The 17387-nt window shown below is 31.7% G+C and overlaps 3 protein-coding genes across 3 annotated transcripts; 2 read left to right on the plus strand and 1 right to left on the minus strand.

The window, feature by feature from the left end:
• Positions 1 to 3020: 3020 nt before the first annotated feature.
• On the minus strand, positions 3021 to 6933 carry LOC131610547 (CST complex subunit TEN1-like). The gene is made up of 4 exons (XM_058882520.1): positions 6804 to 6933; positions 6398 to 6526; positions 3990 to 4143; positions 3021 to 3593 (listed from the first exon to the last, which is right to left on the minus strand). The coding sequence occupies exons 2-4, from the start codon at positions 6499 to 6501 to the stop codon at positions 3474 to 3476; spliced, it is 378 nt and encodes a 125-aa protein (XP_058738503.1). The 5' UTR covers positions 6502 to 6526; positions 6804 to 6933; the 3' UTR covers positions 3021 to 3473.
• A 6522-nt stretch (positions 6934 to 13455) lies between these two features.
• LOC131612815 (F-box protein PP2-B13-like) lies at positions 13456 to 14793 on the plus strand. Its single transcript, XM_058884563.1, has 3 exons — positions 13456 to 13859; positions 13949 to 14067; positions 14219 to 14793. Exons 1-3 carry the CDS (start codon positions 13584 to 13586, stop codon positions 14682 to 14684), a joined length of 861 nt encoding a protein of 286 aa, XP_058740546.1. The 5' UTR covers positions 13456 to 13583; the 3' UTR covers positions 14685 to 14793.
• Positions 14794 to 15887: 1094 nt separating this feature from the next.
• Positions 15888 to 17344, plus strand: LOC131612817 (F-box protein PP2-B15-like). The gene is made up of 2 exons (XM_058884564.1): positions 15888 to 16139; positions 16714 to 17344. Exons 1-2 carry the CDS (start codon positions 15888 to 15890, stop codon positions 17239 to 17241), a joined length of 780 nt encoding a protein of 259 aa, XP_058740547.1. The 3' UTR covers positions 17242 to 17344.
• Positions 17345 to 17387: the final 43 nt, after the last annotated feature.

A 17387-nucleotide genomic window follows, 5' to 3' on the forward strand; every position in this document is an offset into this window, starting at 1 on the left:
ATATACAATATGTTTTTTTTGTTTGTATTTTCGGGTATTTTTCTAGCATTTTACATACTTTGAGAACTATGTTTGTAATATTTTGAAATGTTTTTTAATTAATAGACTACCTTATTTAGAGATGTTAATGTTTGAATCAAATTATGAATTATGACATTGTTAGTCAAATTAAAATGTTTTTGGATTAAAAAAAAAATACAAACTTAGACAATGTTTTTGCCTATAATGCATGCAGAGAAGTTTTCGAAGATGCATATCTGAAATAAGATTTTCGAAGATGTATCTTCGAATTCACCTCAGAAATATTCAAATATGGATCTTCAAACCAAATTTTAGCAAAAACGATTCAGAGTGCATTCTGAGATACATCTCTAAATATTTTAGAGGACAATTGTGCATTCTGAGTGCATTCTGAGATTCATTTTTTTCATATATATATATATATATATATATATATATATATATATATATATATATATATATATATATATATATATAATCCTTTTTTTAATGTTTTAAAAATTGAACCGATCATCAAATTTATTAGGAGGAATCAGTGATTTATCGATCGAATTACTAGATTAGTGGTTGATCAACATGAGTAAATTGAATAATTCAGTTGAATAAATTAGTCTCTATAGCAAAACTATATAATTATTAAATCAATCAAACCAGATAACTCGATCTCTAGAAAAATCACAACACGTAACCAATTTTAAAATTTCAAAATACCATAATTTTACAAATTCATTCTTTGAATTCAAATTCTAAACATAATCATCACACTCAACAAAATAATACAAAATACAAATAACTTAATTAGAACATAAACTAAATAATAACATATAAGTGCAGCGTCTAATAAATTTAATTTCAAGGAGAAAAAGTTGTTACAAATAAGTTATGAACAAACTCTACTTATATTTTAATTTTATAGTTTATCTATCGATTTTATCCATCGATTTTTTAAAATCACCGGTTTGTCGGTTTTTTACTAGTTTTGATTGGTCTGGCCGACTCTCACTGGTTTAATAGCTTATCTAATTCAACAATCAAATGAGACAGATGACTTTTCCGATTTTCAATTCGACTGGTAAATCCAGTTCAATTTTTGAAACATTGTTATCACCTTTCAAGTTTTTCTTTCACTTTAATATTTTTGCTTATCTCTCATATTTGATAAACAATTTTCATTATAAATATATTACTTTAAATATATTTAACCCCGTCCATAGAGTGGCACCTATTTGGATTAAATATGCTCCATATAGTAGGCCAATCGTTCTAGATGCCTAACTAATAAATGCAATAGGGATTAGGGGTGATCAAAACCAAACCAACCCAATAGAAAACCGCAAACCAAACCAAACCAAACCGAAACCGCAAAAAACCGCATTTGGTTCGGATTAGTTTGGGTCAGTTTTTACAAAACCGCACGGTTCGGTTCGGTTTGCGGTTTGTATTTTGTAAACCAAACCAAACCGAATCAAACCGCACTATGTTACAACCTAAATTTTACTAACTCACATCCAACCCAAACTTAAACTTATTATACCTTAGCATTATGATTACGAACAATTTTCTCATCCTTACACATAATTTCAGTCCCGATCTTCTAAAATCTCTAATAACATTATCGCACCTTCTTTGCCACATACATCTTCCCTCTTCTTCTATAATCTCTACTCTCTTATATTCTTTCTTTTTCACCTTCTCATTTTTATGTAGATGTTCCGTATTTCAGTTTCGTTTTTATCGCATATCTTCTTCTCTAATCTCTTAACACTTTTTTTCTTTTTCACTTTCACTAATCTTTCGTCTCTTCTATTTTTTTGTTTCGTTATAATAATTTTTATATTGTTTTATGCTATTATTTTATGTTTAATATTCCACTTTTGTCTAATTTAATTTTTACATATTAAATGGAAAATTGTTGTCAAAATATAACGAGTTTTGTTGTTATTTGATAGTGTATGAATGTATAAATACAAAATTATGTTATTATCTATATGTGTATGTATGGCTCAATAAAATATTTGTAAAAAACCGAACCAACCGAACCGAACCAAACCGCATTAGTTTGGTTTGGTTTGGTTCGGATTTTTTTTAAAAGCCAACCGAACCAAACCAAACCGCACTATTTTTTCTCTTGCGGTTCGGATGATTTTTTTCGTCAAAACCGTCCAAACCGCACCGCGAGCACCCCTAATAGGGATGAACTCGAGGATATATTACTACACCATGACATCCTGGTATAGTAAGGTTTTTCCATTAGGTAATGTTATGAAATTTAAGTATTCAACATTCTTAGTGAATGATTGATGATATATTTGCAATGATATGCTGAGTCTCATAACATCACAATATCAATGAAACATTTCCTTCAACAATACTCTTATCATAAAAAATTCCATTCCTTTCATGTTCTGACTTCTGAACGATTAATCTGCTGCCCTAACAAAAGCTACAACAGAACTGCATGTCTGCATGTAATCCCACTTTTTTTCTCAATGGTAGGTGCTCGTGACTTTTTAACAGTAGCAAGGGGCAACACATTTATATACACGTGACTTGTTAGCTGTGGCTCTACTTCAAGACTCCCTCCACTTTACTATCAAACATTAAATATGAGCCCCTCTTCTAACCAAAATTCAAGCATCAAATATTAACACATCTTCTAACTAAAATTCAAACATTAGTTCATTATGCTCAAGGAGTCTAGTCTCTTCAATTGACCACTTGACCCAACCACACAGTTGGCGACAGGGCGTAAATTTATCGTCATAATTTACACCAAAGCCAGGATAATGCTCCCTCTCTCTTGCTCAAAATTTTCCATGAATAGATATCAAATAACAATACAAATGATTCTATAACCAACATATTTACTTTAGTTTTATGTTAAGAGGAATGGAGTATTTATACTGCTCCACTAGCACCAAGAATTTATGTACAAATTGTCACGAGCGTGCTTAATGAAGATCAACATCAGATAAGTATGGGGAGTAATGTGTGGGACATGAAAACCAACAAATATTCCATCATTACAAGCTTGAAATGCACCGTCAAAAACATAATTCATTGCTTGTCAATGAAAATTATAACTCCACCACCATAATTCTGAATGAGTGGTAGACAATAATATGAGAAAGAAAAACTTTGTATGTTTAGTAGATGTTGCTCTCTACCTTTTCAACCACTACAGCTACGACATAAATGAGGGGACCGACCGAGTCAACAATAGATGGAAATATGTTAATCATATGGACATCCAAGTACCCATATGCTATAAAGATGTTGATATAATGTTGATGCACCACCATACTGAAAGAGACTGTTAAAAGCATATTAAAATTCATGTTGAAATAATGTGTCACTTCATTTCATTAAGGGAGCAACAGCAACCTTCCACCTTTTATATTTTGATGGAAAAATGATCATGCCTTCTTGTCTACAAAAATAATCCTGCAAAGTTAAGTTGCTGCATTATCCAAATGATTGGCTTGAAACTGTCTCAAAAGCAGCAAAGATTGATGATAAAGGTTGAGATCAATCCCATCGACGTTTCTACCAACACGTGCTTGCAAAACTCCCTATCAAGGAACAAAGAACACAATGCTCAATTATCTTCTCATTCACTTCACATGAATCATACCTTTATTCATACACCGGATGAGGGTGAGTGTGTATACTCTGAGCTAAATGACAGGAATTAATAAAGTTGATAGTAGTGTTAAATTTGTTAAAAATTGATATTGTTTTTTTACTAATTTATCCTTCAAAAATGTGAATTAGTTGATGTTTCCAACAGTATGTATTGTTGGTTGTAGAAAAAGATGTGAATTAATTTAAGGTATGTTAGTAAAGAAATAATTACTGCTATTGAAAATTTAAAGAGGGTCTTATAAAAAGGGACCAAAAGGGTATCATAAATCCAAACGGAAAATTTGTTAGACTAAGGCTTTAACAAAACCTTAACAAGCATATACCTCGTTATCAGGTTGGATAAGGAGTTCACCGATGAATTGGTAGACAGAGCCAACTTGAAACCTAAGGTCCCTCAAATGCTCAGTATTAACTTTTAGAATGTCCTTACCATCGATAACTGTTGCTAGGCCTGTCTCTGAAGAGTACTCATGTAACCTATAGAAGGGTTAACACAAGTTATTCACTAATACTTCACAATCACCATTCATAACAGCAACATTAAAAGAGATATAAGACAGCAACATTGTCCGCCAGGTGCCAGTCATACAGCGACTTGTGCAAAACGGATATAGATGATTATTAGATATAACACTCAGATATCTTACAACGGTTTGTGCTCGATTGAACAGATATAGATAATTAGACATAACATTCTGATCCCCTACAATTTGCATGGAACATTTCATTACTGATAAATATCTTCTACGGTTAATTATTCCTAGTCTCCTAGTTTTGCCAAATTCAGTTTGGATCCTTATAGTTTCAGTTGAAGATAGTTCTCAAACTGATGTAGTTCCCTAGGTGTTCTAATCATGTCAAATCAGCAAAGTATAGTATCACATGCAGTTTTGTGGCATACATATTAAGAAGGACTAAAAATTGACTAAAGTTAGACTGAAAACTAACAAGAGGTCTTAATTGAATAAATTTAACATCTACATGGGCAATATTTTGTGATTCGGCATATCTTATATGTTAGTAAAACACAAGTACTATGTAGCTCACAGTAAGGTAGAACTGTGGAGTTGACCCATCATCGATGAATGTGGAGATGAAGCACTCTCAGACAATAGTTAGTACAACACATAAAATAAACTCAACAGAACTTAAATTGAATTACAATGAACATCTAGTGTTCAGGTCTAATTGCTGAAAACTAATACACAAATTTTAATTAATGATTTAAATAAAACCCTCTACAAGGTCAGGATAATGACTGGAATGCATTTTATTCTAGATATTGTTGATGTGTCATATAATATTGCAAAAAATGGAAACAGACTAAAAGATAATTAAAGGAGAACTACATTCAATAAAAAAGAATTGCAGGAAAATTGTTATATTCTGGCATCAAAACTTCTCTCCAGTTCTTTAAGTAACTTTGGTCACTCTAAGATTAAGGGATTTATAAATCTGAGTATTCAATTGTAATATATAAATTTCCTATATTAAGGACTGACACTAAAACGTATTGAAACTGCCATCTCCATGCCATAGATGCCAATATTTGTTCCCTACAAAGTACAAACACATTTTAACTACTACTCGAGACTAGAGTACTGGTATCCACATGTTGTCAATAGCACGCTATAGCAGCGTAGCATAGCAGCACGGCCCCTCACCACTACGCTATTTGCAAAAGCGATCATAGCGGCTGAGAATAGCGGTTTCTTAGCGGCACAATAGCAGCACTATAGCGGTTTGATGGCCGCTATTCTCAATATGGGGCAAATTTGTAAACCCAAATATTTTTTAAGAGTATATTGGTCTTTCCCACCCTTTTTTACCTAATATTTAACCCCACCAGTTTGCTTCTTCAGTTCCACCATATTTTTTGTTCTCCCCTGCCTTCCCATTTTCCACTCTTCTTCGTCATTCTTAATTGTTCTTCCCCGTTTGCCAGCGTCTTCATTTGTTTCTTCCCCATTTGCCACCCTTCTCCCTTGCCTTCCTGTTTCCCATTGTTATTCTCTTCTGTTTTGTTTGCCTTGCTCTTTTCTCTTTTATTAACAACCAAGGCATCATCATCCTCCACCTCTGCAAGTATAACACCAACCTCCAACAACAAAGGTTATTTTAAACCTATTGGTGACAACCTTGATATTGGTTGGTAGAGGAACTTTTTTAATGACCAGAGCAAGAAAACAATTATTTGTGATTTTTGTGGAACAACGAGAGTTTGAATAAAGTGATGAGCAAGATAATATCAACATGGTGAAACTTAGAAGTGAAGATGACACAGAAGCGGATGTGATTTAAAATTTTCATTTAGTTTACGTTTAAAACTTGGTTTAATCATTTTAAATGCTTTTATTATTTGATTTTGATGGGACATGTATGTTGTTGGAATTCATGTTTCCTGTTGAAACTTTACTACGCATGTATATTGTTGCAATTTCTATTTTTAAGTATTTATGTATCTCGTTGGAATTCATATTTATCATGTACATTGTGTTTTAGTCATCACAATAACAGTCATCCCGCTATCCGCTATTCAGCGCTCCATGCAGTCATCCCATCCCACACACCTTCCATCAAACATTACAAATCATGCATTCACTCATCATCCGTAGCAACAAAAAAAAAAACACAAAGACATATACATATACATTCAACATAATTTCACATATTCCATCTCCAGCCAAAAGCAAATTCACAAATACATGATACTTAGAATGGGAGCACTCACTTTCCAATTATTCTGAGTGATGTTCCTTGCTTGAAAAAAGGAGAGGATGGTCGCAGATCTTGTAAAGATACCAATGAGCCTGATTTCACTTCCAATGATGCCATCAGATCTCACATTCAAGTTCCAAATCTGCTTGCCATCAGAGAAAACATAACATAATCAATGATACTTCATAATGCATGAATCCATGTTAATGGCAAGTTATGCTACTCAAATTTTTGCAGTTTGACCTAATTAGCCATATAAATATTTGAATATATGATTTCCTACACAAAAGAATGGTACTTGTTCATAGTTTCAACAAATTCCAATTCTGCTAGCAATTTGGGAAAAACATAACATATACAAATTCCAATTCACTAATAATCAAAGTGGGAAAATGAGTTGATAACTATCTGAAGAAAACCTGACGAAGGAGAGAAGCTTAGGAAGAGGGTTTGACGTCGACTTCTGCGACGGTGTTGTTGCGGTGACAGTGACTTCGGACGGTGGTGGAGGTAAAGGACTCAGCGTTCTTTTTAACATGGACGACGTCGTTTAAGGTAAAGATGAAAAACCAAATATTTATGAATAAAAAATTATAAATTATGCATCTCTTATCAATTTAATATTAATTTTTTTAAAAAATATTAATTTATACGATTTATTTACATTATTGTATAATGCTTCAAACTCTCGTTATCCTCGTAACTAGGGTGGAAATAGGCTGGGCTGAGCTAGGTTTTGCCGAGCTTAAGTCTGGTCTGTCAAAAAAACTAAAACCTAAGTCCGGTTTGTAGCTTGTCGCAGACTTATTTTTTAGGACTGAGTCTGGCCTTTTTGAATGTCTGGTTAGCCTGTTAGCCTACATTAAAGCCTATTTGTTTTAGACATATGTAAATAAGCAATTAAAATAAGGGAAATGCTAACCAGTGTCCTCAGGACACTGGTTAGCAAGACCGTTAAAATAATGCTTAAATAGACTAATTAACTAAAAGAACTTATGAGAACAATGTTCATCAGGTGTTTTCATCTTATTTTCACCAGTTCTTCCAGATAAACAAATTTCATTAATGTATTTTAATTCAAAGTACAAAATATAATATAATGATAATAAAAAAAATATTCATATTTATTTAAATAGGCCGGCCTGATAGGCTTAAAAGGCTTTTTTTAGGGCCTGAGGCCTAGCCTTTTTAACTAAACAGACTTATAAAAAAGCCTAGGCTTTTTCTATTTAAAAATAATGTGTGGCATGGTCTGAGCCTATATAGGCTGGTCTGTAGGCCCCTGCTATCGGTCTGGCCTATTTCCACCCCCACTCATAACTAAGGAGGATAGGTGAAATTGCCCTCAATTTCAGTGTTTTTAGATGATTTAGTGAGCTCTTCAAAGCAGTTTTATCCCTAAGTGTGAATTTTTTAATAAAGTCATTCTTGCACAAGAAGTTGTTTATTCCCTACACCACTCTCGCACTAGAAAAAATATCATTGCTTTTAAAATTGGTCTTGAGAAAGCTTATATGACAAGTTATATGACAAGTTGAATTAGCATTTTTTTTGAGATTATTTTACAGAGTTGAGTTTCCAAACTTGGTTGTCAAGTTGATCATGAGTTGCATTCAGGCCAGTAATCTAGCGCTTCTTTAGAATGGTGCTAAAACTAATTACTTTAAGTCAACTATAGATCTTCGTCAAGGAAACCTGTTTCACCTTATTTGTCTGTTTTTTGTATAAAGAAGTTATTTTTATTTATCAAAAACAATATGCACATGAGAAGTTGGAAACATGTCCAAATTTCTCTTGGTGGTCTGAGGTTATCTCACTTCTTATATGTTGACGAAGTTTGACCAAATGAAGAGAATAGGAGAAAATAGCAAAAAATAGAAAGAAAAGAAAGGGCACAAAAAGATGAAAGCTACAGGATTTCTCGCGCACCATCGTGGACATGTTAAGACTGCATCATGCGCGCGATGGGCTAAAAAGCTGGACAAATTTCTGATGCGTTCTGAGGCACTGTTTGGATTTTAAAAGGTTTTTCTGGTACAAAATTTGGGGTGATTCTTTTTTACTGAAAGTGGCAAGAAAAGGTTTTGAGAGCATTGGAGGCTAAACTCTTCAAGGAATTCACATGCTATCTTCATACTTGATATTTTATTGTACAGTTATGAGTAACTAAATTATTCTAGATTAAGTTTTATTTAATGAACTACTTTGAACTTGTTGGATCATGTGTTTAATTTGATGTTATATGGATAATTAAAGTTATACTATTATTTAATTGCTTTTGTTCGTAACGCTTATCACATGTGGACACACTGATTGTATGATTTTAGACAAATAGGAATTACTGACCCCTAGCCTATGAGTCTGACATAGGGAAATTAATCTACTGACGCTGGTTGAACAAGGATAGGAGACCTCTAGTAGTGGCATTTGAATTAGCGTACTGCAACAACGCTTCACTTCACTTATGCTGGTTGAATAGGGATAGGAGACCTCTAGTAGAAGTTAATGAGTTGTACACCAAGAGATTGAGTATATTGGTCTTGTTAGTTCATCGTGAAAATATAACGAATTTACCATCCATATAATGCAATGAACATCCACAAGGAATAAATAAGGGATTCACACAAAATCTATTTGCTTTTCTTGCGTTGAATTTAAAACAAATTTACTTTTCACAAAAAAACTCGAACCCCTCCCCCCAATATTTACTTTTAAATTCGCACAATTGTAACTTTGTTAGATAAAAATCCTTGTGGATACGATATTTATTTTATTACTTCGACACTATCGGTACACTTGTCGAGAAGTCAACAAGTTTTTGGCGTTGCTGGTGGGGATTGTTGATAATCTTAACAGGGCTACGCTTTCGCAACAATTAGTTTTAATTGTTATTTTTCGTTTTTATTTTATTTTCTTAGGTTTGGTGCAGTACTATGAAGATATTTTTTGTTTGTTTAGGCAAGGTTTAGGATCAGAGCCACTACCTCTTGATCCAGAGATTGAAAAGATTGCACGAGTAAACCAGGAAGCAGCGCGAGAACATGTTTAGCGCAACAAGCTTTAGTAGAGAGAGAATCACTTGTTTGTTCTGATCTCGAAAGTGAAAAATAAGAAACAACCATGGCAGTACCACTAGCTCAAACCATGGTGGACTATTGAAAATGAACTGATGTAGAGAAAATTTCTATGGGACTCATCCCCGTTAACCTTGCTACTTTTGAAATTAAAAATTCATTGCTTTCAAGTTTAAGGGACAATCCGTTTGATGGAAATGTGGTTTGTGATCCGTGGGAGCATCTAGCTCGCTTTTATGGAACAACATCAATGTGTAGACCAACTAGTGTAACTAAAGATTAGGTCAATTTTTGAGGTTGTTTAGTTTCTCATTGACTGGGAGAGCTAAAAACTGATTGTTTTGTCTACTGAATGGCATGATTGGTACGTGAAAGGAGTTGGAAGACAAATTTATAGGGTGAAACAATATTTTATATCTATCATCATGGATCACCTTGCATAATTTCCTATGGGATAATCATCTTCATTCCTCATAAAAATTTCATGATTGTCGGGGTAAGACATTATTTTATAACGAATTCAGGTATGTTGCGAATGAGTAGTAAGTTAGTACTCTCTCCAGTCCAATTTATAAAAGAAGATTTGTTTTTTAGATATATTAAATAATTAATGTATTTGGTCCATATATAGTTCATATACACTAATTATTCAATGTATCTAAAAAATAAGTTGTCTCTTACAAATCAGACCAAAGGTAGTATATTTTATATTTAGTTAATTATTTAGTTTTGTTAAGTATAATATAATGGATGCTAACGTTACCAAAACACTGTTCTTATTTATGATGTTTTTTATGACATGAAGTAGCCTTATATCATCTTAAAAAATTTCATTCACATTGGATGAAGTTGCACTAAAAATATTTCATATGGGCATATATATGTAACAACCCAAACAAGATATGTCTAGAATTACCTCGTTGGGTTGTTAGTATTGGTATTGGAACATAAATACAATAGTGCATACATTATATGAGTACGAATTTTTTCATATTGATACATCAAGTATCCATACAACATGTAGTAAATAACACGGTATAATATGGAACGGAATCTTTTAGCTCTTCAGATTTTCTGCTTCTTCTATCACTCATACATGTTTATCTAAAATAAACAACGAGAATGTGTGAGATAGTATGTCTCAGTGTAGTATCCTATATATGGGCCTACTCGACTCTAAAGGTATCCTGAACTATTTCAACACTATTATCCTAGTTCTTACGGAATAAAGCCAAATTAAAAAAGTTGAGGTCTTATGACCTCCAAATTATGCGAGAATGCTAACACAATTACCTTCTCAACCAATGTTCACCAACGAGATATAATGACTTACATGAATAATATCTATTAATTAGTGATTTCTTAATCAATCCTAGCTTATGGGCTAAAGGAATTTCAACCAATCACACTCTCACTTACGAGATCACATTTACGAGCTAGGTATACTATTGACCATTTTTTATGTGCATAACACAATACAACTCATTAGCATTACACTCCACATTGGAGTGTGAATGAATGCATACACAACTTTAGTTTATTCTACACATATGTGCTAAAACTTTAGCCATTATGTTCCATATACACCAACGAGAAGTTAATGAGTTGCAGGAAGACATCTATCAACCAACGCTTATCAAGCTCGACTTACAGATTAGATAACCAAAAGGAGAATATTGTACTATTATAGTTTTCTTAACATCGGAACATAGTACATGTTATAATTTTAAATGAAACAATCTTATCCAACAAGTAGAACAATACAACCATTCAATCTGACTACTATTTACATACAATTATCTAATTCAATTAGATTTCAGCTAATGACAGTCATTTACTTTCTTGTCAATCTTAGTATTAGAATTTAGGCTAATGACGGTCATTTAATTTCTCGTCGATCCAAGTATTAGCATTTTGGATAATAACGATCATTTATTTACTTGTGGATCTAAGTATTTGCGTTTTGGCTAAATAAGACCATTTAATTTCTTGACGATCTAAGTATTAGCATTTCGACTAATGACGGTCATTTACTTTTCTTGTTAATATAAGTATTAGCATTTAGGCTAATGACAATCATTTACTTTTCTTATCGATCTAAGTGTTAGCATTTTGGTTAATAACGCTCATTTACTTTCTTGTCGATCCTAGTATTATCATTTTAGCTCATGGCAATTATTTACTTTCTCGTCGATCTAAGTATTAGGGTTTTTCATTTACTTACTTATGGATTTATTATTGGCATTTCGGCTAATGATAATCATTTAATTTCTTATCGATCTAAGTATTAGCATTTCAGCTACTGAATATCGTTTACTTTTCTTGTTGATCTAAATATTAGCATTTTGGCTAAGGAAAATCATTTACTTATACAATCTAGAGATTATCATTTTGTTCTCTTGTCAACCAATTTTCTTTTACTCATCGAAGGACAAAATTTGCTCTTTTATATTTAATCATCTTTCACAAAGATTATATGACTTTTTCATTCATATTCTCTAGTTAATTATATTTAAATAAGGTCGATATAGTACCTTAATTTTGTTCGAGTTGTCTGGTTTTTTTATTTTTATCGTTTGATTATTCTTAAAAATACAAAAAAAAAAAAGTCTTTTCTTTTCATTTATCATCACATCTCTTCATGAAAAAAAAAACAATTATTTAGGATTTTGGTATTGTTTTAGTAAATCACCAAAATCCAAATTTTGAATTTCAAATGTTAGAGGCAAATTGACAAATTTGGCTTTGTCATTATGTGAAGCTGAAGCTGAGTACGTGGTTGCATCGTATGCAACATGTCAAGCAATATGGATAGATATGTTGCTTGAAAAGCTCAAGATCATGGAACCTTAAAAAATAAAGTTGTTTGTAGATAAGAAGTCAGCTATCAACCCCTGAGGGTTGGCCTAGTGGTGGATGTTGGGGTCTTGAGAGTGTGTTCCTCTCAAGATCCCGAGTTTGAATCCTGCTAGGTGCTATCAATTCTTGTGTTGGACCAGTCCATACAGAACTTTGTTCTGGCTTTAAACGGGTCCCCAGCTAATGGACGGTGGGATTGGTCTCTCTTGGATTAGTCGGTCTTTAAACGGGGCCCATGCTAATGGACGCTGGAATTGGTCCCTCTTGGATTAGTCCGTCTTTAAACGGGACCCCCGCTAATGGACGGTGGGATTGATCCCTCTTGAATTAGTCGGTCGCAAGACCGGATACCAAGATTTCCAAACAAAAAACAAGTTAGCTAGCTATCGACCTAGCCAATCATCCTATGTGTCATGGTTGGAGTAAACACATAGAGAAGAGGTGGCATTTCTTAAAGTATGTATTCGACATACGCCTATATATAGACATGACCTTGTATAGTTTATGCATTAACAGTTTTACCAGCTTCACAAATTTGATATATAATTTTTTACTTCAATCTTCTTCCTCATTTTTCTTGAAAAACTTAATTATTCAAATATTGTTGAGTGTGAAAATGGAATTTTTATTGAATGGCCATTCATGATGATTTATGGATTTTGAGGATGAATACGGGAAGAAGAAAAAGATGAAGATACGCTAAAATTTAATTTGGTCGCTACATGCTTAACTGGCGTTGTTTTTACATAGAAACAAATTCTTTTGGCTGGGTATGACTTTCTTCACTTGTGTTTTTTAAACTTTTTTAACCTCAACTTTAAAGGCAGGCGGTGATAACAAAATCAAATTTATAACATAGTTTTTTGTGAATAGTTTCTCTGTCTCAAAAATTGGTATTAAGATGTTAAAACAAACAACGTGTTTATTCAATGGTACGTAATCATCATAACTCCATCACGTATATATTTGATTAGTATTCATTAACAATCACAATTATGAACTAAAATACCAATTTAATATAGCTGGCAAGTGCAAATTGCATGGCTACTTTCCTACCCATGTGCCATATGGATCACTCTAAAGATAATTACAAATTGCAGCCCTTTATTTAATACCACATTTTCAAAATCCCACTGCCTCTAAAATACTAGTTTTCTTCTCCCTAATTTTTCTTCTATCCATGTTACCCTTTTCCTCAAGCATAACATAAAATACCAGAAGAAGAAAAAAACATCATAGAACAGAACAAAGGAACAAATTGATTTAATGAATTCCACTACATCAATAGTTTCTTTGCCGGAAGATTGTGTTTCTGCAATCTTGTCACGCACATCACCACAAGATGCATGTAGATTTTCAATGGTTTCCAAAACTTTTGTTTCAGTTGCAAACTCTGATTTGGTTTGGAAGAACTTCTTGCCCTCTGATTACAAGGACATTCTCTCAAGGGCTGTGAATCAATTCTCTCTCAAATTCATCTCTTCATGTAAACAACTCTTTCGTTTTCTTTGTCGTCCAGTTCTTCTTGATGGTGGTAATAAGGTAATTAATTAACCTTAATTACTCTGTTAGTAACGCTAATTAGTTTATGCTTATTTTATTTGTTTGGTTCTGTTATGTGATGAAAACAGAGTTTGAAATTGGAGAAGTTTTCGGGTAAAAAATGTTACATGATGTCAGCAACAGAGTTGTCAATAGCGTGGAGCATTGATCCAATGTTCTGGACTTTGAAATCAATCCCTGAATCAAGGTAATTTTCTAGTCATCTTTGATTTCAATTAATGTATGAAGCACAGACACAGGAAACACTAATACTGATATAAACACACATTTTTTTAAAAGTGTACTGAGCAATTAATTAGTGATTGTTAATTTAAAAAAATCAAATTAATAATTTGTAGATTTTCGGTGGTTGCTGAGCTGAGAACGGTGAACTGGTTAGAAATAAAAGGTAGAATGAGAACAAATATTCTAACGCCAAACACGTCATATGGAGCATATTTAGTAATGAAAGTTTCTCATCATCGAGCTTATGGACTGGACTTTGCTCCTTCAGAAGTAACAATTAAGAAAGGAAAGATAGTAAAGAGAGGGAAAGCATATTTGTGTGATAAAGATGAGAATAAGTGTAATATGGAAGCATTATTTTATGGAAACAGAAGAAACAGATTGGTTCAAGAACAAGAAAATGGAGAGAATGTTAGAGTGCCATGTAAAAGAGAAGATGGGTGGATGGAAGTTGAGATTGGTGAGTTTTGTAGTGGTGAAGGTGATGAAGAGATTGAAATGAGTGTTGCTGAAGTTCGTCATCAGTTGAAGGGAGGGCTTGTTCTTGAAGGCATTGAAGTCAGGCCCAAACCTACATAATGTCAATGTTGAGTGTTTATGTGTGTATAGTTTAAAATAATGAGTTTATAATTTCAAATACTCCATCAATGAAAATGATGATTTTATAGGAATGATCTTTATATTTTTTTAATACAATTTAAGACTTTCATATATTGATTAAAAAAATTATATTTAATTCTAGTGATGAAAACTTTAAGTTTTTTTTTTTTTTTGCATTGTGAAAAAAAAATCTAATTTAAATTTATAAAATTTTGTATCAATTTTACTTATCAACAAAGGAGATAATAGACATTTGAAATAAACAATTGTGTGCATTTTCTTATAAATAATGAAATTATGAAAAATTATTTTCTTTATTTTCATAAATCCATCTTCCATTCTTAAGATTTCATCAGAATATTATTCATTTTCAAAACTCTTATATCTTTTTATTAAATAGTAAACTAAATATATTTTTTCTAGTAGTCTAAGAGCATTCCAAAGATGCAATCCATTTTTAGATTATTTATTAAATCTCATTAAATCACATCTTGAATAATTTATTTAGTTTAATAGTAATAATTTATCTCTAAAAAATTTATATTGGATCTTACAACCTTACATATTAATATTTTATTTATATTAAATTATATTTTAACTTAAAATATTAGTTAAGTGTTTTAATTAATATTAACAAATAAAATTAATCAATAATGAAACTAGATTAATGAGATAAAATTGTGAGAGAATTTTTTTTAATAAGGGTAAAGTGATAAATTAAAAGTTTAAGAGTAGATAAAATTGTGAGAGAAAATTTAAGTTTGAAATATTTAAATTGCATTGCGCTCCTATAATTAAATATTCGAACTTAATTGATAAAAATAAATTTTTTTAATCTAAATATATTAGAAGAATAATAATCGTGTTCATAAAAATAATTTCACTTATAGATGTATCATGTATCCTAATCCTAGTTCAATTTGTGAAGAAATGTAATTGCCACAATCACACATCATGGAAGATATTTCCATAAAAATGTCCTCATCTACTTAATTGAATTGGTTCTAAGGTACAGGAATACGGAAATCTAATTTTGGATGATGTTCACATGTTTTGAATGAATGTTGACATTAAAAACTATGTCGTCATACTATCGATATATCACAAATTATTTCTATAATATTTACGTATATAAAACCATACAACATGTGAATATTGAAATCAAAAAAACATTATAGTATTATGGAACTTGTGGCTGAAGATTGTTTTTCACACATTTTATCATTTACATCACCAATCGATGTTTGTAGAGTTTCTCTAATCTCTTCAATTCTTCAATCCATGGCAGATTCAAATCATGTTTGGGAAAAATTCTTACCACAGAATTATCAACAAATTGTTTCTAGACTGGTGGGTCCCTCTTTGTCATTTTCCTCAAAGAAAGAGTTATTTGCGGCGTTATGTAAACCGCTACTAATTGACAACGGTAACAAGGTACTAGTCATTTTCAACAACTTTTGTTTTTGTTTCCAACTTTTTTTAATGATGTTCACATTCACCTGACTGGTTTTTATTGGTTGTGGTTGTTTATCCACATCTTTTAATAAATGCCTTTATTTATTTGTTGAAATTTATGAGTTTATTAAACTTATGCAAGATAGCATAATTTAATGAATCTCATTTATATTTCAGCTGATAATTTTTTTTCATAAATATGTTTAAATTTCAAATTATATACTCACTATCTATTTTTAATTATAAGTAAAAATATGATTGAAAATTGTAATTCATATACAATTTTTTAAATATTAATTTTACTTATACTTAAAAATAATTTTGTAATATTAATAAAATTATTATTAACTAAAAATTATTTATGTATCCTCAGGCGGGGGAGCAAATATGAATTTATTAATATAAATTTAAATCCATATTTTCTCCGCTGCTTGTGGTTATAAAAATTATAAGTTAATAATTTTTGTATTTTTTATTATACATATTTATATAATATTAAAAAAAATTAAACATCAAAGAATAAATATTTTATAAATGTTGATGAATGAAACAGATATTTTGTATTGAGAGAAGAAGAGGCAAAATATGTTACATGTTAAGTGCAAGGGAGCTTTCAATTACATTTGGAAACACTCCTCTCTATTGGTCATGGAAACATGTTGAAGGCTCAAAGTTTGCTGAAGCTGCTGAACTGAGAACCATTTGGTGGCTAGAAATCAAAGGAACCATTAACATTGAATTGCTATCTCCAAAAACAACATACAAAGCATATCTAAAAGTGAAAATTGCAGATCGTGCTTATGGATTGGACTTGTTACCATCAGAGGTTTCTATTGAGGTTGGTAATTATAAATCATGTGAAAAGGTTTATATACATTCGAAATGCAAAAGAAATGGAAAATTCTCTTCTCATTGTAAGTGTGAGTGTGATGAAGAATGGTTGGAGATTGAGTTGGGGAGTTTCTACACTGAATCATCAGTTCAAGTTGAAGAGGTGAGAATGTATCTTAAGGAAGTTGAAGGTGTGCACTTGAAAGGTGGCCTAATCATTGATGGAATTGAACTAAGACCTGTTTGTTAACAATAATTAGTTTATTGATTAGTTCGTTAGCATAATCACTTTCTTTATCTCATAATTTGTTATCAATTCCTCATTCATGATTCTATATAAGTTAATATGTGTTGTCTCGTAATCTTGTATTATTGATAGCAAGTATAATAATTTTA

Source organism: Vicia villosa, linkage group LG6 (genome assembly GCF_029867415.1).
Source record: "Vicia villosa cultivar HV-30 ecotype Madison, WI linkage group LG6, Vvil1.0, whole genome shotgun sequence".
NCBI classification, from domain to species: domain Eukaryota; kingdom Viridiplantae; phylum Streptophyta; class Magnoliopsida; order Fabales; family Fabaceae; genus Vicia; species Vicia villosa.

Coding starts and splice junctions, on each gene's coding strand:
- LOC131610547 (XM_058882520.1), bottom strand. CDS start 6,501: ATGGCATCATTGGAAGTGAAATCAGGCTCATTGGTATCTTTACAAGAT. Junction 4,144..6,397: donor TCACTCAGAATAATTGGAAA/GTGAGTGCTCCC, acceptor ACCCTTCTATAG/GTTACATGAGTACTCTTCAG. Junction 3,594..3,989: donor TTATCCAACCTGATAACGAG/GTATATGCTTGT, acceptor GTTCCTTGATAG/GGAGTTTTGCAAGCACGTGT.
- LOC131612815 (XM_058884563.1), top strand. CDS start 13,584: ATGAATTCCACTACATCAATAGTTTCTTTGCCGGAAGATTGTGTTTCT. Junction 13,860..13,948: donor TTCTTGATGGTGGTAATAAG/GTAATTAATTAA, acceptor TGATGAAAACAG/AGTTTGAAATTGGAGAAGTT. Junction 14,068..14,218: donor AAATCAATCCCTGAATCAAG/GTAATTTTCTAG, acceptor AATAATTTGTAG/ATTTTCGGTGGTTGCTGAGC.
- LOC131612817 (XM_058884564.1), top strand. CDS start 15,888: ATGGAACTTGTGGCTGAAGATTGTTTTTCACACATTTTATCATTTACA. Junction 16,140..16,713: donor TAATTGACAACGGTAACAAG/GTACTAGTCATT, acceptor TGAATGAAACAG/ATATTTTGTATTGAGAGAAG.